The sequence below is a fragment of the Rousettus aegyptiacus genome, unplaced genomic scaffold, assembly GCF_014176215.1.
Source record: "Rousettus aegyptiacus isolate mRouAeg1 unplaced genomic scaffold, mRouAeg1.p scaffold_m13_p_14, whole genome shotgun sequence".
In the NCBI taxonomy this organism is placed as follows: Eukaryota; Metazoa; Chordata; class Mammalia; order Chiroptera; family Pteropodidae; genus Rousettus; species Rousettus aegyptiacus.
In genome coordinates, this window is record NW_023416289.1 from 10,435,886 (window position 1) to 10,459,586 (window position 23,701).

At 34.9% G+C, this 23,701-nt stretch overlaps 1 protein-coding gene across 3 annotated transcripts in view; it reads right to left on the bottom strand.

Annotated features, from left to right (window-relative positions):
• AP1G1 (adaptor related protein complex 1 subunit gamma 1) overlaps positions 1 to 22,542 on the bottom strand; it is a 63,780-nt gene extending 41,238 nt beyond the window's left edge. Inside the window, exons 1-3 of one of the 3 annotated variants that reach the window (XM_036231404.1) lie at positions 22,234 to 22,316; positions 14,654 to 14,764; positions 4,750 to 4,953 (exon numbers count right to left, since the gene is read on the bottom strand). In XM_036231404.1, coding sequence (XP_036087297.1) covers positions 4,750 to 4,950 — 201 coding nt within the window. In that variant the 5' untranslated portion in view covers positions 4,951 to 4,953; positions 14,654 to 14,764; positions 22,234 to 22,316. Of the gene's footprint in view, positions 1 to 4,749; positions 4,954 to 14,653; positions 14,765 to 22,233 lie in introns of all 3 variants that reach the window. The other 2 variants (XM_016164433.2, XM_016164431.2) reach the window with 2 other exon arrangements.
• Between the last annotated feature and the right edge of the window lie 1,159 nt (positions 22,543 to 23,701).

The following is a 23,701-nucleotide window of genomic DNA, read 5'->3' on the forward strand; positions in this document are numbered from 1 at the left end:
CACATACCCTTGACTCAACAATTCCACTTTTAGGAACTTATACTACATTTATATTCACACATGTGCAGATTATGGATATTATTCAATTGTATCATTTTAGGTAGTAAGATTAGAATATTCATTAATAAAGTAATAGTTTAATAAATTATGATTAATACATATAACTGGAATACTATGTTGGATATACTACCGTGACCCCATTAAAAAAGCTGGAAAAAAAAAGAATGAGGAAGCTCTGTATACGAATATGGGCTGATCTTCAAGACAGATTAATAAATGCAAATAGTATGTGACTATATATTTTAAAGGGAGGGGGCAAATATACATATATCCATCCATCCATCCATCCATTGCCTGGAGATATATACAGTATCTTTGGAAGGATAGCCAAGAAATGGATGCCTCCACTTGCCTATAAGGAGAGAAACTAAGTGACTGAAAAAGAACAGAACAGTTTTCATCATATATCCTTTTATATCTTTTAAATTTTGCATCAGTGAACTGTCATTATCTAATCCAAAAATAATATGGACTAGGGGAAATTAAAAACTGCAGGATGAAGGGAATGTAAATCTAACTTGTGGTTAGAAAAGTTAATATAATTAAAGAGGGGAAAAAAATTAGGGAAATCCAAAACCCCTCCAAAGCTGAACAATATATATTAAAAAACATTTGAGTCTTGGAATTGTTTTATGAAAAACTTTGAAAATTTAAGACCAGAATCTTATAAAACTGCAACCCAGTAAATGGAATCAGCCTTTTTAAAATTAATTTAAATGTACAATAAATGATTATTGTGCTATTCTATCCTACCTGTGATGCTGTAGGAGCTTAAAAAGTATGTTCATTCCTTATCTCTAATCCCAGTGACTATGCTTTTTCCTATTTTGTGTTCTTCACCTACTATCAATTTCTCCCTTGTCAATGACGCTTTAATAATACACCTGCTTTTCCATAGCAACCTTCTTCCTCTCCCCGCACTTTCCATCCCAAAGGACTGATTGGAATAATTCTTTGCTATTCACGGAAATTTTTGTGTTTACTTTCTAATTGTTTTGAAACGCTGTCGATTTGCTTTAACTTAGCAAACCCCTGCTATATACAAACCAATGTGCTAGACGTTCTCATTTATAGAAAGGCACATAAAAAGAAAACCAACAGTTAAATATTTGAAGTAGGAAATATATATACTGTGACAGTTATGCACAAGCTACTGTGAAAACAAGTTAGGAAGGGCAACCAATTCAGATTAGAAACAGTAAAACATCAGAGAAAGGTTCCTATCTCTTCACAGAACACACAGTGGAACAAAAAGAAACCAATCTGAATCAGGCTCTGCCTTCCTAATACTGGTTCTAGCTAAGAGACCTATTTCAACAACTGGGTCCCTCAGTTTTCTCATCACTAAGGTAATGAAGCCACACGGTGGAGGACAGCCCTCACAGCTCTCCACTGCCTGCCTCCAAGGTAAATAGCCACTAATTCTCTCCAGTTTATCCTTGAAATGACCTCGGAATTTTTCCCAGCAGAAGTATTCCAAGCAGTCATTAGCAACAAGCTTAAGAGACTGAAGTTATCAGCCCCCTTTGGAACAAAAACAGTGCCTTAAGTGGTTCCCAAATCAGACTGGTCAAAACCACCTGGGAGAGTTTTGAAATATACAAGTCGCCATCCCAACATACTGTGGTGGAAGGATCTGAGGTGGAGCCTGGCAATTTAATGCTCACAGTTTTTCTAGATGGCTCAAATTTCCAATTTTCTTTGAATTTCAAAGCAATTTTTAAAAAGAGAACTTTACCAGGTTTCTGGCCATATTCCATTTTTCTGAAGAAGTATAACTATTGCCTTTATCAATACAATCTGGTTACCCTTTAGAAAAAAGCTGCTGCATCTATTGTTAATTTTTAAAACAGTTTCCCACAAGGTCGATGAACATACACATTTGCTTTTAAATTAACATTTGGGTTTTAAGATGTGAACAATTACCTTGATGAAAAGATGCAATTAAAATATTGTAAGCTGTAATGGATCTGCAACTGATCTTTTAAAAATTTATCTTTATTTCATTTTAATACTCAGAAATAATTGTCTAGTTTATACACACACATTTTTGAAGAACAAGCTTGTAATTGCCTGGCAACATAAAATCTACATAGACCAGAGCCTGTTTTTCATTATTCTGGCAGAGGGAAAAAAACAAAAAACAAATATCAGCATTTCTATTGCATGCCAATTTCCCCATCTTTTCTCTATAGAAAATTTTTAGAAATATTTCACTCAAATATATACCAAAAAAAACCCCAACACATTAACACTCAGTAACTTACCAACTAGTTTTATCAAATCTTTCTATCCTATTTATTTAAAAAAATGTTAATATTACAAATTCAATTGAAGCTCCCTGCACACTCTGCCTCAATATCATTTCTCTTCTCTCCATCCCAGGAGTAACCAAAACTCAAAATTGCTGTTCATCTTTGCAATGATGCCTGTCCTTACTACACATGTAAAGACAATTATTTTTGAATGTTTTAAACTTTATATAAGCATGCCATATTCTTGCTCTTTTCACGCAACATCTTTGAGTATTATTTGCATCCAGACAAAACTCTCAGTCATATTCGTTGTTATATAGAGTCCCGTTTCTGAATATACCAAAACTTACCTATTATTTTTGTGTATGGATTGTTCCCATGTTTTCCTACTAGAAAAAATATTTCAATGAACACTCTCAAAAATGTCTCTTTTTTAAACAGACAAGGAGACTTGATGAGATTTAGCTTTTTCAGTGTTTGTTTTGATTTAGCAAGTATACTTCACAGGTGGTAGTATGAACTTATATCAGGAGGCATACAATTATTTCTGGTAACATTATCAGCAATGATAATCATCCAGAGTTACAAAACAGTAACAATTATTCCATTTCTTTGTCATTTATTAGCTGAACTATTCCTCTCTATATATACCATTGGTTTACCAACAGTTCTTCAGTAGGCGCTTAGCAATAATTCCTTCTGAAGGAACTGATATAAGGAAAGGTAGGATAAATGTTTGCTTGTTTCCATTTACCAGTTTTCAAAATAATGACTTGGTTCTCTGGTATCCTCCAAAGGTGATTAATGCAGTTTGTTTTTTTTTTTTAATTTTGTAATTACTATGAACTCACTTATATAAACTTACTTGGTATGTTTCAATTATTATTCTTATTAATGCTCAAATTTTCTCATTTTGGGGCATGACAGTCTCTTCTGGTGGCTACTGAATCCTTTCAACATGACCTCTGTAGTCTTTCATGCTTTCTGGCACAGTAACACATTTTGTATATTTCCTGCCCCAGATTTGGGAATCAGCCATCTTTCCAATAAGCTGTAGCCTTTTTAGAATAAAATGATATTTAGAGGCCACAATCTGAGCTTAAGGGTGCTTAAGACAAGAATACCTGCTATCATTTCTTTCCAAAAGTATACTACGTGTACAGTATAGTAAAGAAATAGGAAAAAGACAATGTTTAAGGATGGAAAAGGGAACTGCTGTTATTTGCAGACAATAATACAGACTAAATGGAAACAATGGCGTCTACAGGAACTCATAAAACCAAGTTCTGTAATGTTGCTAGGTAGATAAATACACAAAAATTCAATTATAATTCTACATATCTACAATGTCATTATTAAGAACTATTAAGGGTGGGCGCTATTTGCAATAGGGACAAGAACTCCAAGGAAACTATGAGCCAATTTCATCAAAGATGTGAAAGACCTTATGGAGGTCTTTGTAAAACTTTAGAGACCTAAGAAAGTAGAGTGCTACATTATGTTACATTGATTGAAGAGAAGATTACTGTAGATAGGTACTTGGGTATAGCAGACCAGGTTGGAACAGGGATGAAACAGAGAATGCATGCCCAGCCTGGAGAAGGTCGCCAAGCTACTACTGCCTTGTGAAAAATGTGGATTCGGCATTATCAAATCCTCTGATTTTCTAAGAGCAACTAGAAATCCAGAGTTCTAGGAGAAGTTCCTTGATTTGTATATATTGGCAGCAAATACAAAACAATTTTAAGTACTATGCAAGACAAATAAAATACATCTGTGGAAGAATTTGGCCCCCAAGCCACCATTTTCTACTCCTGCAATCTACCAGATTCTTTAGATATATATAACTAAGAATATCATGCTCGAGGCCCAGGCTGGCTATATCAAACAGTATGTTTTTGTGTGTGTGTTGGGGGGAGAGGGGGAGTGAGGAGGCAGATCTGCACAGTGGTTATAGCAATCAAGGTATGAGGTAATTAGGACAAAATCCTTAAATGCCATTATTTAGCAGCCACCGAATTTCTTTTATTTAAAAACATCTGTCATGCGTGCTCCTCCTTATTATATAGTACACAGAGAAAATAATTAAGGAAACATCTACGAAACTTTTCTTAAATACTCATTATAGTCCAGGCCATCTCACAGAACAACCATAATTTACTGGTCAATCCTGGTCAATCTTTAAGTAAACTAGCTGCCATCAAAACATGATCGAATCCACATAATAAGAGATTCCCAATAAAAAGGACAATTGTCATACCTTTCCAGGTCTGCAGCTATCTCTCTCAATTCTACCCTCAGTTCCCAATGATCAAGACTACCAGGTTATTAAATGTACCCTCTCCTCCCTGATAGGAAAAGACTGAAGTCTCTAAGCTACTGCCATTAAAACAAAAGTACCCTCCTCCCTAGATGTGGTCTCAGCCCAGCCTACCTGTCCAAAGTGAGCAGGGTAGCCCAGCATGTGCATATAGAGTAATTTTGCCACATTCCGACACCGGTATGTATTGTCTTCTTCTCTAAAAGATGATCTGATGGCAGCACATTCTTTCTGGATCATTTCTCGTTCTTCGGCTTGGGTTCGGGCTGTCCGGATGGTCCGGATCAGCTCCCGCAATCTGATGGGGGCTGGCATCCTCTGGATATGGAAAGACATTAAATAAAGATGCTCACATATTTTTACTACCAAAACCATTCATACAACTTTCCAAATAAATGTGATTTTTAAGAATTCAAAACTTGCTAAGTCCAGTAATACAAAGCTTCAGCAAAGCTGTTACATACAAACCCCTCAACTCAGTTAATTTCTGGAAAGAATACAAACAAAAGATGTTAAGTATTAAATTAAGCAAAATATGACATAGGCCAGACCAACATGTAAAGTCCATCACTAACATCAAAATCTCTTATAACTAAACTCAACCCAAATCTTTATTCAATCTTTAAAGCAGTAAAGACTTATGTTTAATCTTAGAGAAGATATTTTCTGCTCAACTGTTCTTAAACTCAACATATTCAACAAAGTATCAGAAGAATATTAAATATAATCACAATCAAAGCTGAGCTCAACCAAGTGAGACATTAGGATTGAACACTAATTGTCAGATTAAATCACCTTTCCAAGGAAGGGTAATCATCTCAGAATACTGAGTACTTATTCTTTAAGGTGTGATGAGGAAAAAAATTAATAAACCAATCTCAGAGGATAAGACTATTAGTGTCTTATTCTCATGAATACTTTTTAAACAAACAAACAAACAAAAGACCTATAATAGCCAAAACAATCATTAAAAAAAAAAAAGCAGCATTGGAGAATTTGCACTACCAATTTCAAGATATACTATAAAGATATAATTGGACAATGTGGAACTAAATTTAAAAATAGACTTGAAACTAATAAAGAAAAATAGATAGTTTAGAAATAGACCCATACAGGCTGCAAATTGGTACAGCCACTATGGAAAACATTATGGAAGTTCCTCAAAAAACTAAGAATTTATCTACCATATGATCCAGCAATCCCTCTACTGGGTATTTACCCCAAAGACTTAAAAATCTATATCTGAAAAGATATTTGCACACTAATGTTCACAGCACCATCATTCACAGTGGCCAGGACATGGAAGCAACCAAAGTGTTCTACGATAGATGACTGGCTAAAGAAGCTGTGGTAGATATACACAATGGAGTATTACTCAGCCAAAAGAAGAGATGAAATACCGCCATTTGCAACAACATGGATGGACCTCAAGACAATCATGCTAAGCGAAATAAGCCAGACAGAAAAAGTTGAAAATCACATGCTATCACTTATATGTGGGATATAAACCTAAAAGCAACAAATGAACAAGACAAACAAACAGAGACTCATGGACATGGCCAATGGACTAGTGGTTACCAGAAGGTAGGGGTGGGGAGGAGGAGGTAGGTAGATGGGTAAAGGGGGTCAAGTTTAGGTAGGGTGAGGGCGGGTGAAGTGAGTAAAGGGGATCAAATATATGGTAGCTAAAGGAAATTGGACTTTGGGTGGTAAATACACAATAAAATATATAGATGTCAAATTATAATGTACTCCTGAAAATTATATAATTGTATTAACCGATGTTACCCCCATAAATTTAATTTTAAAAAAAGAAAGAAACAGCTTGATGGGTTTCAACAAAGGGTCCATGGGTATTCAACAGGAGAGAGGTAGTGTTACAACAAATGGTGCCGGCACAACTAGAGAGCTATATGAGAAAAAAAATGAACATTGGACCCTACTCTCACAGAATATATGAAAATTAACTCAAAATGGGTCACAGACCTAAACATCAAAGTTAAAACAAAAAATTATTCATAAGAAAACACAGGAAAAAATCTTTGGGAACTTAAGTTAGGGCAGAAGATTTCATACCCAACAAGCACAAAATATGAAAGAAAAAATTAATAAAATGGACTTTATTAAACGTTACTATTCAAAGGACGTCATTATGAAAGTAAGGCAAACCATAGAAAGAGAAAAATACAATTTCTATATGATAAAGTTTATTCAAAATATGTTATAACCTAATAAGACGATCTTATTTAAAAACAAGTAGAAGATCTAAATAGACACTTCTTGAAAGAGAATATATGAATGGTCATAAGCACATGACAAAATGTTTTGCATCATTAGTCAACAGCGAAATGCAAATTAAAACTATGAGATACCACTCCACACCATTAGAATGGTTAAAATTAAAAAGACTGGCCATACTAAGTATTGGTAATTATATAGAACAAATGAACTTTTCATAGACTGCTCATGGGAATACAAAATGAAATGATTTCATGATTTGGGAAAACAATTTGGTAATTTCTTGTAAATTTAAATATATACTTAGCATGTAACTCAGTAAATCCACTCAGTATTTACCTAAGAGAAATGAAAATATATGCCCTCACCAAGATTTGTACACAAATGTTCATAGAAGCTTCATTTATAACTGCCAAAAACTAGAAACAATTCCAATGTCCATAAACAGGTGAATAAGAATGGTATACTTATATAAAGAATATTTTCAGAAGAAACCAGAACCAATACATAACATGGTAAAGTCTCAAAAACATTCTGCTGTGCAGAGTACATATGAAACTCAAGGAAAGACAAATGTAACCTATAGTGATGACGAAGCTATCAATGATTTGCTAAAGTTGAAGGTAGGGATGCAAGATTGACTGGGATGCAAGGAAACACTAGGGGGATAAAAATGTTCGTGATGGGTATGTATCTCAAAACTCACTGAACTGTATACTTAAAATAGGTGCATTCTACTCTAGGTATATTATACCTCAACAATGTTAAGAAAAATGATAAAAATAGGCAAAGATATTACAATAATATTCAGTACATATTACCTGTGGAATCCTTAAACTGATGATTCTCAATGTTCTAATCCAACATACCAGAAAGATATCCCACTCCCATCACTTCATAGCATTAATGCTCAAGGTGGGAACAGTGCATTAGGAATTTAGAAAAGTTCCCTAATATGCTCCTTTATATTAGCCCTCTTAAAACCACATGTTGTAAACTATATAAAGCTACCTATATAGTGTTTTGTTACTCTTTATTAAAAACACCAGAGGGTCTAGAGTCTGAAGTTTATAAAGCATTTTTATATTCATGATCTTCATTATTTCATTTGTTCCTTAGACCATTTTGAAGAAACGGCAGAGATCATTACCCCACTTTGCCTATGAAGACTCTTGGTCTCAGAGCAAAACTATGCAGTTTGCTTAAGATCGCAAAGGTGTTAAGTGACAGAGCTAGCACCTGAAAGTCTTAGACTTCCAAGGCTAGAGTTCTTCTCAATGCTTCAAAATGAACATTATACTTACACATGAAATTACATGATATGTTTTTATATACTCCAGGGAAAAAAGTAGTACTGAAGGAGATGAAAAAAAAAAATGAAATGAGATGGGCAAATGTTGATCACAGCTGAAGGTTTATAATTTCATGATGGTATATTATATTATTCTGTCTTCATGTACATTAGAAATTTTTCATAATCAAAAGCTTTTTAAAAGTCAAAAAGGTCCAATAAGGGCATTTTCATTCTTGGAAGTTTTCATAAATAATTAAAGAACAATAATCATATATACCACTGACTTTGAGATAAAATTTAAGAGTAAGCAAAACCAATGTTATTTATAATGTCAACATAGTGGAATATAATTAAGAAAGACATAAAGCTATATAAAATCAGTTTTTGACTATCAAAAGCCCAGTGAGTCTACTTTTAAAAAGAATCTTATTTATCATTACCCCTTAGTGTATGACAAACCAGAGAAGTATATGGCAACTAAAATCAACCAACATCAATTGGGAATACACTGCTGGAAAATAACTTTTCTCTATGAAGATCTCGATCATTCTACAAAACAAAAAAGACTATTACAAAAAGCTTAAGTCTTGCCCCAAAACATGTAGTCCAACAGGAAAAAAAAAAAACATAAAAGTTTAAGCTGGCTGAGAGAAAAACAAGTTATCTGGAGCAAAGGCTCAGCTATCAAGTACAGAATTGCAAGAATACAGTTTATGCCACTGGCTTTTTATGAATGAAGCTGAGGATCCCGGCTGTTAACTACCTTGTACACAGTCACAGAATTAGTTACTAGCCTGAATTGCGATTCCCCTACTCAGCACTCTTCCTCCAGTACTAGGGTACCTCTTAGAGAAAAGCAGTACTTTTTTCCTTGAGCTGTGACAACTTAATACTACTCGATTTCTATATATCACAAAAAAAATCCTTAATTGACACGAATGTAAAACAAAAGTTCATTCTCATAGTAAAGAACTTCCTATATATCCATATGCGTTCTAAGATCAAAAGTAAACAAAAAAAGTTCTGGTGCCAGGGAAGAAGGAGTAAATACACTCCATAGAAACTCCTGCCTCTCCCTCTGAATGTAACTAAATCCTGGACAAAATGCATGCCACAGCTACTGAAGGATCTGAAAAGCAAATGGCAGCAAGCAGATAGGAGAAAGAAAGCAGAATTTAAAGTTCCATCAAATTGGCAAGAGGTTATCATTTTTCCTCCAGAATTGTCCTGCCTGGATCTAAGGGCAGCCTAAACCTCTGAAGTACTCACTGGGTACAGAGAAGGAACTCTAAGGAACATCTTCTTTCTGGACCAAGGAACAGGAAAAGAAAGATAAAGAACAAAGGAGAAAAATCTGTCTTTTGACTTTCTGGCTTTTTCCTTCCCTCCACCACAGCCACTAAGCCATACTGCAATAGCAGACCAGCAACGGCAGCAACAGCCAGGCAGGCACCTAAAACCTAGGGAAGGGGAACTCTTCTCTCTGACCAGAGAAGATATGATCCCCAACACATGCAATAAATCACTCTCTATCAGCCCAATAAGAGAGAATTGGGCTGATAGAGAGTGATTTATTCCATGCTTAATAAGAGAGAATTCACCAAGAAAATTTAACAATCCTAATTCCAAATGCACCTAAGACTAGACCTAAAAAATACATGAAGCAAAATTGACAGACATGAAAGGAAAAAAAAATTTTAACCCCAATTATGGAGACTTCAACATGCCTCCAAGTAAGTGATAAAACTAGACAGAAAATCGGCAAGGACATAGAAGATCCGAATGTCATCATCAACTAACTAGGCCTAAACACTATTTATAGAACACCTCAACCAACAACAGAATACAGTCTTCTCAATTACATACAGAACATTTACTGAGATAGAACATGTCCTGGGTCATTAAAAAATAAAAGTTAATACATTTAAATGAATGAAATCATACAAAGTAAGATTTCTGATCATGACAGAATTAAACTAGAAATCAGTAATAGAAAGATAACTGGAAAAAAATTCCAAGTACTTGAGAATTAAACAATACATTCATTCCCTAGTAATCCACAGGTGAAAGAGGAAATATTAAGAGAAATTAGAAAATACACTGAACTAAACAAAAACATAAGCATGCTTATCAAAATTCGTGATATACACTAAAGTAGTACTTAGAAGGAAATGTATAGCATGAAATGCTTGTATTGGAATAGGAGAAATATCTTACACTAGCAATCTAAGTTTCTACTTTAGGAAACTAGAAAAAGAGCAAAATAAACCCAAAAGTAGAAAAAGCAGATTAAAAATTAGAAATCAATAAAATTAAAAATAGAAAAACAATAAATCAAGTCAATGAAACTAAAAGCCAGTTCTTTGAAAAGACCAATGAATCTGATGACCCTCTGGCCAAACTCTAAAAGAAACAACACAAATAACTAATATCAGGAATGCAAGAGAGGATATCACCACAAACATTAAAAGGATAAGTCAGTCATATAAGGGGCAAGTCAACACACATAATTAACTGCATAGATGCAAAAAAACAGAACCTCAACCTAAATCTCATACCTTATAAATATTAACTCTAACTGGGTCACAGATTTAAATGTGAAACACATTTAAGATACAGAAGAAAACCTTCACGACCTGGAGTTAGGCAGAGTTCTCGGACATTACACCATAGGCACAACCCATTAAAAAAAAAAAAAAAGATAAAATGGGCTTCAGAAAAATTCCAAAACTTTTGTACTATGAAAAACACTGCTAAGAAAATGAAAAGACAAGTTACAGACTGTGATATTTGTAAACCACATATCCAACAAAGGACTTGCATCCGGAACTCTCAAAATGCAATTTAAAAAAATAGGCAAAAGACTAAACAGACACTTCACCAAAGAGGTATAAGGATGATAAATAAGCACATTTGAAAAGATGCTCAACTGCATTAGGTACTAGAGATACCTCTACACACCTATTAGAATGGCTAAAATACCAAGTGCTGAGGAGGATGCAGAATTACTAGAACTCTCATACACTGCTGGTAGGGACACAAAATGGTACTGCCACTCTGGAAAAAAGTTTGGCAGTTTCTCATAAACTTAAAACATAACGCTTACTATATGACCCCGCAATCCCACATCTAGGAATTTATCCTAGACAAATGAAAATAGTTTGTTCACAAAAAAACCCATCCGTGAATGTTTAGAGCAGCTCTGTTAATAATTGCCAAACACTGGAAACCAAATGTGGTAAATTCATAAAATGGAACACTGCAGCATAAAAAAGGAACTATTGCTGCATGCCATAACACACACAGCTCTAAGATAGTATGCCCAGTGAAAGAAAACTGCCTCAAAAAGTTACATATCAATGATTCCATTTATATGATATTTTCAAAAAGATAAAACTATAGTGATAAAGAACATATCAATGGTTGCCCCTGGTTAAGGCTGTGGGTACTAAAAAGGCACAGCATGAGGAAGTTTTTCTGAGAAGATAGAACTGTGTCCTAATTATGGTGGTGATAATATAAATCTATACATGTATTAAAATTTACAGAGCTGTAAGCCCCCAGAAAGTCAATTTTACTGTATGTTAACTTAAAAATTAAAGACTTTTTAAAAAAGAAAACAAACAAAAAACCCTTCAATTAAATTTAAGACTTATTTAGTCAGTTTCAGTAATATATACCTGGGAAATTAAGTGGATTAGTGAGGAAGTTACCGATTGTTCCAACCTGCTTAAAGACACTTTAACTACTAGTGAAACAAAACATTACTGTGGAATTTTGAGAAATATGTTGTATGTGACAAATGTATTATGATCATACTATTCAGCATCTAAAAGATAACATCAAACCCTTACTTAAGGAATGGCTGAAGGGAGGTCTCACCCAAAAAATAAAGTCACTTTCCATATCAATAAACTAGGGATAAGACCTATAGGTACAGGAAACTAAAAAGGGCTCTACTAATCTGAACCATAAAGGTGTCATATTGTCTAGAAAAAGAGTTCCTGAGCAGCAGTTTGAAAGACGGGTCAAACACAAGCAGGTCATAAAAGTTGTCTTTTAAGCTATGTCCCCTTTTGAACTTCTAAAAAGGTGAACTGAGACTGAAAGAGACAATAATACTTTAAATATGTGAAGAGGACCAATGACAAATTTTTGGGAACTTTTATTTCTCTTTATTTCTACAGATTTATAAGAAAGTCTATCCTGAAAACTATAGTCATTTCAAATCCTGCAGAAGAGAACAAGAGATTTGTGTCTATATTTTGGCCAAAGCACTGAGGCACACCATAGGAACTATGTAGTGGAAGAAGCAGCAATTCAAGTAAGTTACAAGTAGAAGGAAAAATTACTGGGGTACAGAATTAGGCCTAGTAAGCTAGCCTTTCCTCCTGCCTCCTCCCAAGTTTTCTTACATTAACAAACCCTGGAGATTATAGTTTCACATTTTGAATGATTTTAAATGGAAGGTCAAAGTTCTTAACTCTCTCAAATGCATACTCTTAAAATTGTATTACATATTGCTGTTTCTATAAATCATAGAAATACAGAAATCTCATTAAAGAACATACTTAAAAGAAATATTAGAGCCAAAAAAATTAAAAGATTCTAATAATCAACCATTTTCAGCCAAGCAACCTAAGGCAAGCCATCTGACTTCTCTAAATAAGCCTCTGTTCCATCGACTAAAAAATAAGGGCATAGAATTAGCTCTAAAAATCGATGAAACAAATATCTGATGACCACCTTACATAGCATTCTATTTTTGGTTTGCTAATTTTAAAAGTATCATTGTTTATAAATCAAATGCAGTCCCTTCGTAGACAAATACTGTCAAGCAGATCCGTACAAGGAAAAATTAAATTATGCAACTTCGATAAGGAGCAAATATATCATACACTCTACTTAACTGAAATACAGCCATTAAGTTTGGGACTATTGAATTCAGCAAGGTACAGGATCAAGGTATTTAATGGAGAAAATGAAAAAAAAAAAAAAAAGTTTAACAGTTCAGGACCCCTTAGAATGCAGTTATAGTACAGAATACAGTTTCCCATTTCGAAGTGGGAAAGGAGAATGTAAAAAATATGGAATCAGAAGTTAGCTTCACACACTTCTTTTTCCTCCTTGTTCAACTCAATTAGTCTCACTACACCACAGATGACTTAAGTAATAAGGAAACATGTTATAACAAAAAGGGCTAATCACTCATTCAACAAATATTTGCTGAGCCTTCCCTATGGCAGACATTGTAATAGGTGCTGGAGACTGGCAAGGAAATGGTCTCTCTCCTTAAGACCTCAAAAAGCCTAGTGAGAAAAACAAACTTTTACAACTCCAGCCACATAATAAAACAAAGCAGAAACTGCTGATCAATGACAAAACAAAAAATTTATTTATGGTAAGCCGAATTTTGTCATAGCCAAACTAATTCAATATATTTGGAATTTTTTTCTTTTGTGAAATTAAGTGCTTTCTGGATCAGCCCAACAACTCCAAAGCCCATGTAGAAAGAGATCTGTAGTACGGCACCAGTTCACACTTTATCACCCAAAACCTTTAGGCAGAACTCAGAATTCCCTGAATTTTAGAAAGGTAACAGTGCGTGTACTATGTGCCATAACCAGCCCACCATGTCTGGGGGAACAGTCCCATTATCAAACAGCATTTCTGCAGCAACATGTCAATATTTGCACCAAGGAGAAAAAAATACTACCAACAGTATCATATCTTGTCAGGTCAGATTTTAACACTAAAAGAATTATTAAGAACTCCAGGTTTTCACTTTCTTAGATTTCAGAACTGATATAAAGGATGAATACAAAAGAACCTTATCTTTATCCAATGACCCTTATCATTGTTTAAAATGATGACCCTGGAGTAAAATTATCTGGGTTTGAATCCTAGCTCCACCACTTATTAGCTGTGTGTCCTTGAGTAAATGGCTTAACCTCTCAGTTTCCATTTTCTCATCTGTAAAATGGGGAGAATCCTACCACAAAGGATTGTTACAAGAATTAAATGAGAATATATGTGCAATTCTTAGCACAGTGCCTGGCACGTAGTAAGCACTGAACAAAAATGTTGGCCATATGTTTGCTATACAAACTATCCTTACATAAAATAATTTTGACCAAAAAACAAGTTTTAGAAAGCCATACAGGTTTAAAACATGTAAAAGAACCTATTCATTAGAAATACAAAAATGCAGTAAGAGATAAGAACATGCAAGTGAAAGATAAAGATCAAATCCAACCCAGAGGCATATCTGGGAGGGAGGGGAATGTAATAAGGGACAAAGCAATGCACACAAGAGGATTCAGCTTTATTGGTGATATCTGATTTCTTAGACTAGGTAGTAGATACGTGAATGTTTATTATTCTTCATACATTTTAAGTTGGAAATATTGCATATTAAAAATTAAATTTGAATACATTTATGTAGTGAATATTATAGACCACAGTCTAGATAACATGACTACTTACTTTTATTACAATGTTGAGGATTTCCTTATTTTTTGAAAGTGTTTTCTTGCCTTCCAAAATACTCAACACTCACAAGATTCCTTAAAACATAACAGCTTAAACACCTGTCTCCTTTAAAAAAAAAAAAAGTATGAATGTAATGTAATGACTCAGCTATACAGAAGATAGCTGTGAATCCAAAACATTTTTATAATCCTGTGCAGCCACTACAGAGACACACTAAGACATCTACTTTACAAAAGTTCTCGTTCAGCCTGTTCCAGAATTGAACAAATTAGAAAACTGGAGGAGAAAGAGAGAAGGGTAGGGGGCCAGGAGATAGAAGCTATTTTAGGAAAAGACATAGACTTAACAGCAAAGGAAGAAACAAAAACAGCAGCAAAACAAATAAAACATATATAGCAGAAATATTCAAACGGCATAATAAATTCTAGAGATCTGTTATTCAACACAGTGCCTATAGTTAACGATACTGTATTGTGAAACTGAAAACTTGTCAAGAGGATAGATTTCATGTTGTATTCTTACCACGATTTAAAAAAATAAAAAAAGTTTGTACCCTTACATTATAATTTCTATCTTATAAAATTTTTTACATTAATCAAAAAGGATGCGATCAAAACACTAGTAAATCTCTCCCTTAGACTTCCATAAGTACCTTAATTTACAATTTTAAAAAAATCCAAAATTAAAACATTTATCTTACACACACACACACACACACACACACACACACACACACACACAGAACAGCACTCTGAATGTGCTGGCAAAAAGCATCCCATTCCCCCTAAAGTCCTTAAAGTCCTAAGAGTATTAAAAATTACAAACAGTACCACAATCAGTTTTAAAAATAAGACTTGATTTAATAGATGCTTCAGTAAGATCAACATTTAACATTAAATCAGAGGGCAGAAAAGCCTGAATATAAAATTGAATCCTAACTCATCAAATGATATACATTAAATATGTGTAATTTTGTGTAATAGCGTATTATACCTCAACAAAGCTGTTTTTTAAAAATAAAAATACAATTACATGAAAAAAATAAAACTATCTGTGGAATAACCAATTTCTAAAAATCGTACAGTTCAGATAGTCTGCTCTTATTAACTCCCTTATCCATCAAAGAAAAAGAAAAACAAGTTAAAGTATAACACTGATTGTATTTCTGTCAACCTCTCCGTTTATATCTAACCATTTATATTTAGTATTTCAATGATTTTTTTCAATGCATTTCAATTTTTTTCAAAACATATGTGTCCATATGTTTTATATTCACATGGCTTGTTCACTTTATCAAAATAAAATGTTCCTCTTTTGTCCTCTTTTTTAAAACTAGTAATAAAAAGTAAAAATACTTCTTAGGACAAGGATTAACAGGGAACACAGAAAAATAAAAATCTGACTTGTGAAGGTACAAGGATTGTGGATAAATGTGTTTCTATTTCATCACTGTTAGTACATCACTGTTTGAATAAGAGAGATTAAACGTAGAGATAAGTATTTTGGTCACTGGAGAGGCAAACACCATTGTGGGACACAGATAGTTCTTTCATCAGGTTTCACCATGGCCTAGAATGATGAAACACTCAAGACCATACATCTTTATATACTCTGGTTTCAATGCAACTTTCTGCTTATGAGCAGCCACCTCAAGTGCTTTGCCTCCCAAGTACTTCCATACAAGATAAAGGGTGCCCTGGAAAGTAGATATCAAAAATGCAATAGAAAAGCACAGCCCCTTGTGAATTACAACACTGTAGTTCTAATTTACACATCAGTGAGTTTGATTAGGCTGAATCATGCCTAGGTGATACTAAAATGCAATTTCTAGATCTTCAATGCTAAGGAATGTGAAATGTGTGAGCATATCAAGATTCCACCACACCCTGTCTAGACAGCCAACTGGCATCCCTCTAAAGGGTCTTAAGTTCAATTCTCCTTAAAATGTCACAGTAATTATAGGAATTTTCTTTAATGCTTAATTATTCATCACCAAAATTCACCAAAACTGAGATTTTAAAAATAGATGTATGTAAATGCAAAAATGCCTACTGAATGATTCAAATTCATTAAGATGCATGAAAAACAAAAAAAAATCCAAATAAACAATGATATATAAATATGACTGACATCTAATTTGGCAATAATAAAATAAAAAGTAGTTTTTCAGTTTCCTAACCCTAATAATAGCAAAAACATTTAAGTCCTTAATTCTAAAGAATCCACACAAAATTCTCAAAACAAAATCTTAGTTTTTTAAAGATATTCCCCAAAGGGTATAATAATAAATGTTAAGGGAGATTTTCTGGGCCTACTGTGAATACAGATACCTTTTTAATTTTTACATATTTTGATATCTTTCAAATAATGAACACATTTAAAAAATAAATCTTGCTTTGAAAATTCAAAGTATTAACAGAACCCACAAGAATAGATAAAAAAAACAAAAATGCAAATCGTCAGAATAATAAGGCATTCATCCTAAAAGAACAGTGTCGCATTTATCCAGGGGCATTTTTCTACAGGATGACATTAAAAAATTTATTAGTAAGTTACTAGAAAGTGATTTAATACTAAGATAACAAATTTTGCCTAGCATATTCTCCATGAATCCAAGTTCTGTTAATTCTGGATACCAAGAAAGGGCTAATAAGGAAGGGGGAGGAAAGGAGGTGATAAATAGGAAATTAAAGAATTATTTTCAACTCATACTTCTGACATTAATTAGAAACGGTCCATTTTGGGGGAAAAGACTGAAGTTCTCAACTTACTATTAGTTTCCTCAGTATACTAAATTACATAATAGATCTTCAAAAGAAAAAACGATGGCAGAAGAGCAGCTTTCTTTACTGCCGACTTGAAGCTTTTGCATTAGAAAAAGTCTAGGTTACTATCAATTTTAGAATTAAAAAACTAAATATTTTCAAAGACATGCGAACAAGGTTTTGTATATGCTTTCTAAACCTGACAATAAATTTCATTGACATCAACTCTACCAGTCATAAGTAAATGACCTGCATGCAGTAGATTCCCATGACTGAGTACCTAAACAATTTTTTCGTATTATTTTCATTCACATCATCTATTCTGCAGAATAGCTACTAAATGCACTGTACTACATATTAAGGGATGCCACAAATTAGATAGTTCTCATACTCTGGAAGATCAAGGAAAAGGAGACAGACAATTCAACAAGTACTAAAAAAGGGTTATCGTGCCTAGGGGTAGAGAGAGAAGGAAGAATAGGTTCACTGGTGGAGGGAGAAAAAGGATTCCAGGTATAGGAAGAACAGGTACAAGGAGAATCAAAGAACATGGAGTATTCAAGGAACGGCAAGAATTCAGTGTGTATAAATAAAGATAATACAACCAAATGCTAATAAAATCAAATCATAAGCTACTTTCCCTTTTTACTTTCTTAAATACAGTACATAGTAAGCTTTCGTCATGGAAAGTTTCTAAAGAAAATAGAGGTCAAGCATTCACTGGTAGAGACAAATACACATGCATAAAACATCACATATATTCAGTACTATCAAAAAAAAGAAGCTCTTCTTACAATAGTTTTTCTTCAATAATTACACCAAAAAACCTAATATCTACAAAGATTCAATTATTCTACACTAATTATTTTGTTAGTTTCCCCATTCATCTCAAACCATATTTTCACCAGATTTTAAAAGTACCATGTTTTCAAAAATTTCATTAAGTGGAAAGGGAACCAATTTTTTTGTGCAGGTTTTAGAACAGGAATAAAAAAAATTAACTTCCCTTACTTTTCTTCAGCTTGAAACTGAACAATTTCCCAATAGTGAGGATTAGTAATTAATTTCATTAAATTGAGGTGCAAAAACACTAATGGAACTCCTTTTACTTTGAGGTGCGCAATTGTGTGATCTTTTACAAAAGTCAGATCTTATAAACAAACAGTGTCCATCATCTACTCTGACAGTCTTAGTTTTAACTCAAAGGCTTTACACGGCATGCAAATATTTTACAGTCCCAAAGATCTAAGGTTCATGTCTTTTTCATATCTACTCTTCTAAAGAATCCATTACATTAACCTCAAAGCCAGACAAGCTAAAAAGCTTAGGATCTTGGTACAACACAAATACAATCAGCTATAACAAGCAAGCTGGAGTGAGCAAAGCAACTGCATATCAGGTTACACAGCGACTGTTGCACCCTTAATAACAGAGAAAGGGGGGGAGGGTAAAAATTACTTGTCTTTAAAATGTCTATGAATATTCGTGAAATACGAAAGTCATATTTTCTCCATCTTTTAAAAAATCATGACTTTTTCCTTCTAAGCCACTTTTCACTGATGACATTTATAACTTATTAACAATTTTCTCTTTCCAATGATTTTGAGTGGGCCAAAAAAAAAAAGCAAAACTTCTAAGTACCTAGTGGTGAAAAAGGGCATTTCTTGTTTCAATCATATTATCCTAAACCTTACTCTTTTATACAAAAGTGGTAGCTGATGCTGACTCAACAAGTTTGACAAGTGTGGTTTTTGGTTTTTTCCCCCCACTTCTGGACTCTTCACACAATGACAAGAGATTGTTCTTCTAGTAACCAAAACTTATGCCAAATCAAGTGTTTTTGTGTTACTCCTTCAGTGAAAAAAAGAACTTTATACATATTTTTGAGGTAGAAATTACCGCTTTTACTGAAATAAAGTTTTCAACACAAATATCCTAACACTTTTTGACAAAGATATGATTTTCAAAACCTATAACCAAAGAGCTTAGATGAATCTGTAAGTTCTCTTAATTTAAAACTGCCTGCTACTTTAAATATTATCCTGCATAAAAGAAATTGAATAAAAGTAACAATGAGATGAAAAAAAGCCAAAATCAACAACTGAAAACAATTCACAAAGCAAATAAATAAAATACACGCACCCAAAAACAGCTAAACAAGTTGTGGCAGTATGAAGAAAAGTAGTAATTTTAGATTTTCTGAAGCTAAAACTAAATACGAATTCCGAAGTTTTGAGATAGTTAAGTCCTTTTGTATACACAAAAATTTTAAAACCTCATCAAAAGCGAATAATAGGATTAAGCATTTCAAAAATCTGTTTTGGTAAGTAGTTTCCCAATTCAATTTTTTTAATTAAAAATAATCTTTTGGAAAATACTTGTTCAACCTTTTCGATCTGCATAGTTTTTATAAATCACAAAAACCTGGGTTTTTGTATTTTCTGTACACCACTGATTTCAAGATTACATTAAAAAAATAGAACGAAATATCACCAAGGCATTGCTGACAATTTTTGTACTTTACAGTTTCACTCTAAAGTTCATCCTCAAGTACAGCGTAGGGAATATAGTCAATAATACTGCAACAACTATGTATAGTGTCAGGTTAGTACTAGAATTGGGAGAATCACTTCATAAATTATATCCTGTATAACCACTATGCTGTACATCTGAAACTAATACAAAAAAATACTGAACATCAACTCTCACTGAAAAATAAAAATTTAATTAAAACCATAATAAAAGTCTCAAATCTAAAACTGCTGTCAATGAAACAGATCAAAGAACAAGCAAAAGAAAATGAATTGAGGTTTCCTAAACAAAGTAAATTTCATGTATAATCCCAACAACTTTAGACAAAGTAGATTTCAAGTCTGTGCTGATCACTCAACAGTGCACTGAACAGTACTTCACTTGCAATTTGTAATGGAAAAAGACACTTTCTCCAACGGAATGCAAACCATTAGTAATAGTTTTGAAAGACATTTAAATACCAGTATATTGTGCCATGAAATGAACTGAGTTAATGAGTGAAACACATATTTGATAGCTCTTCCAATATCTTGTTTTAAAACTGTAAAAGAGAAATGGAACATTTCAATAGCAACTACAAGGGAATATTTAGTATTTGAGTGAGCATGCCAGTGTTTGACAGTTCCTTTAAACCTAGGGAAACTCCAGAGCTTCAGAGTAAATATACGTATTTTTGAAAAGTCTCCTTTAAACAAATAACTAGAACACTATTTACAATGAAAATATTCAGTCTTCTACTGAGAGATGATATGATTAGTAGAAGAATGTACCTACCTGATAATCATAATGTAATTATACATGAATTAGAAATATCAAAAGACATGATCCAGTTCAAGGAATAAATTTTAATTTCAGCAGCCACTAGGCTGTAATCTCAAATAAATTATTTCTCTTTTGCAGATGTAAAAACTCAAGCTAAGATGAAATAGAGGTGATTCAATCACACACCTAACTTTAAATGAAGGAAACAATCAGTGAATTACTGTGAAATCCTTTTTATTCAAGCGTGCTACACATCAAACATACGTTAAGAGTAGAATAAAAGTAATGAGATTATGGGTACCTGGTGCGTCTATATTTTTAAACCAAAAGTTAAGTTGTATATAGTCTGACAAGTATTACAGGGAACAGATATAGTGAATATTTAAAATCTAACTATCCCCAGAAAAATCCAATACACGAAGTCAATCCAAGTATTTTTTAGAATCAGTCAGCAAAGATCATTAACGTACAAAACACTTTAAAGTTAAGATCACTAAGAAATCTTCATTCACTCCTCTCTTCTGTTAACTAACCCCTACAGCAGCCAAAAAAGTTACTTTCCTTTTTACGTACATCAGATTAAGATTCTTCTTCACAGGCAGATTTCCATGCCCAGGGATACATAACACCAAGAAAATACATGCGTCGATAATACCAAAAGATTAAGTGTCCAACACAAGAAGGGAATCCACAAATAAGAAAATATTTGATTGCCTCGTCTCTATCTCCCCCCCCCCCCAAAAGCCATTTATTTAATCAGCTCTATAAACATTTTCTGCTGAAGTACGCTCGGAGCGAGTGTTTCCACGGATCTGCTCCACCAAACCCTAAATGGGAAACAGAACCAAGCGTCTCGACTTTCTGGAAGTCAGGAAGATCGGGAGAATTATTAGAAAGTGACGTTCGCGCGATCGGGAGTTTGAAAGAAGGGTAAGCACTGTACTCTAAGGTGAGTTTAAAAAAAAAAAAACTGAAAATTGGGAAAGAAGTTGGTTGGAAGATTAGAGGAAGGAGAGGCAGATGTCCGGTTCTGAGAGGACGGCATTGCAGGTGCAGACAGCGATTCATTTAACAGTTGGAAATGCTGAAGAGAGGTCTACGAAAGACCTGTCCCTGGTACAAGATACAAGAACGTTGATACGTGGCTCAGAGAAGACACGCGAGGGTGGGACCCGCCCCGCTAACCCCAGGTTCCCTGAATGAGCCCTCAAAGGAGGGTCGCAGCCTGAGAAAGTCAACGGGTCCAAGAAGGCCCGCACTGGCCGGGCAACGCTACAGCACGGAACGTAGCCTCTCGCGCAGCCTCCCGGTCCGAGGCCTCGGGGTCGGCTGGCAAGAAGTCGGAGCTGCCCCTGGGGCTCCGGGCCCCTCCTGGCCCAGCCTCTGTCCTCTTGTCTCAACCCCCACAACCTGGCACCGGACCTCTGGGGTTGACAGGAAGCTTCTGGCCGAATGCTATCGGCAGGCGTGGGGCAAAAGAAACAATGCGCTCCTAGCGCCGCGAGTGACACTCACCGGCCCGAAACCTCGAATGAAACCAGCAGCTCCGGGGGCGGCGGCAGCAGTGGCAGCAGGAACCGAACATCCAAAATGGCGGCTCCCTCGGCCTCACCACCGCTACTGCAGGCGGAGGGATCCTTAGGAGGGAGGGAGTTTTTAACTGAATTCACACACTATCGCAAAAACTTAGGTCCCTATCTTCCTCTCCTTGTCGATTCCGCGTCCCCTGACTGCAACTTCTCGTGGCTCCCCTCTCCGATGATCCAAGAACTCGGACCCCGCCGAGGACTATTTGCCAAGGAGGAGGTGACTGCTCCTGGCAGAGCGACGCAAAGCGTAGCAAGAGTCAGGGCTGTCACTGATGACGCGAGACGCTGCCGCCTAGTCCCCGCTGCGAAGAGTCTGAGCGAGAAAGATCCGGCTGACCCAGGAGCCGATGGACATTGGTTCCGCTTGGGAGAACAAGGGCTACCAGGAAGTGACCCGGCCACCTGAAGAGGGCGGGGCTCGCAAGGTAGACAAGGAAGTGGGAGAGGCGAGGCAGGTGGGGCCTGAGAACGCTGAACCCGGCTGAGCCGGTCCTAACTCAAGAGAGTCCCAAACTCTTTCCTGTCACCTTTGAAACCTTAGCTTCTTTAGGTTAAACTTAGGAACATGCTCCATTGGTCCTCAATTCTGTGGCTTTATGGTATTTACAAAACATTTTATAAAAAGATGACACAGAAGTGGATACCAAGCGAATCCCACCATTCAACCACCTTCATTGGACAAGTCATTTAAACTCTCAGGGTCTCGGTTTCCTTAAAAAAGAGAGGATTTGGACTAGTGACAGCTAAAATCCTTCCAGACTAGGCTTTCTGACTCCATGAACTAATGACCTGAGCCAGACAGTCTAACCAGACAAGTTCTTGGCTTGATAAATAATTGTTAATATCTGATACTAATATTTTCTATGTAAATGTAATATATCATTTTCCATGATATCTTGGCCCATTTAAGGAAAGATGACCTACCTAAACTAAAATCCTTCAGATGTATTGGCAATAAAGTCACCCAAAGTGAATAAAGTCCAGTACCTGGCTGGATGCCAAAGGGAACTGAACTAACCACAAATCTTGAGTTTAGCACCTGTCATAGACAGGAGATTGCATTTTTTTCCTTAGCCACTCTCATGAAGGGATTTCAAAACAGTTTACAAAAATCGAACTAAGCGGGGCCACATGTAAGATTTTGTTCTTGAACTACTGGGACATGCTAAGTGGCTTGGGGGGTGGGGGGTGAGGAAGAAAGCCAAGGGCATAATTATAGTAATCATTGTATTATTAAATATTGATATAACACTTTATAAAATCATTTTTATATGTATAATCGAATATGACCCTCCCGGCAATCTGAGTCAAACTGGACAAGTATATGTAATTTAGTTTTACAAATAAGAAAACTGAGGCTCAGAAAAACTGACTTGCTGACAGCCTCTTCCTCT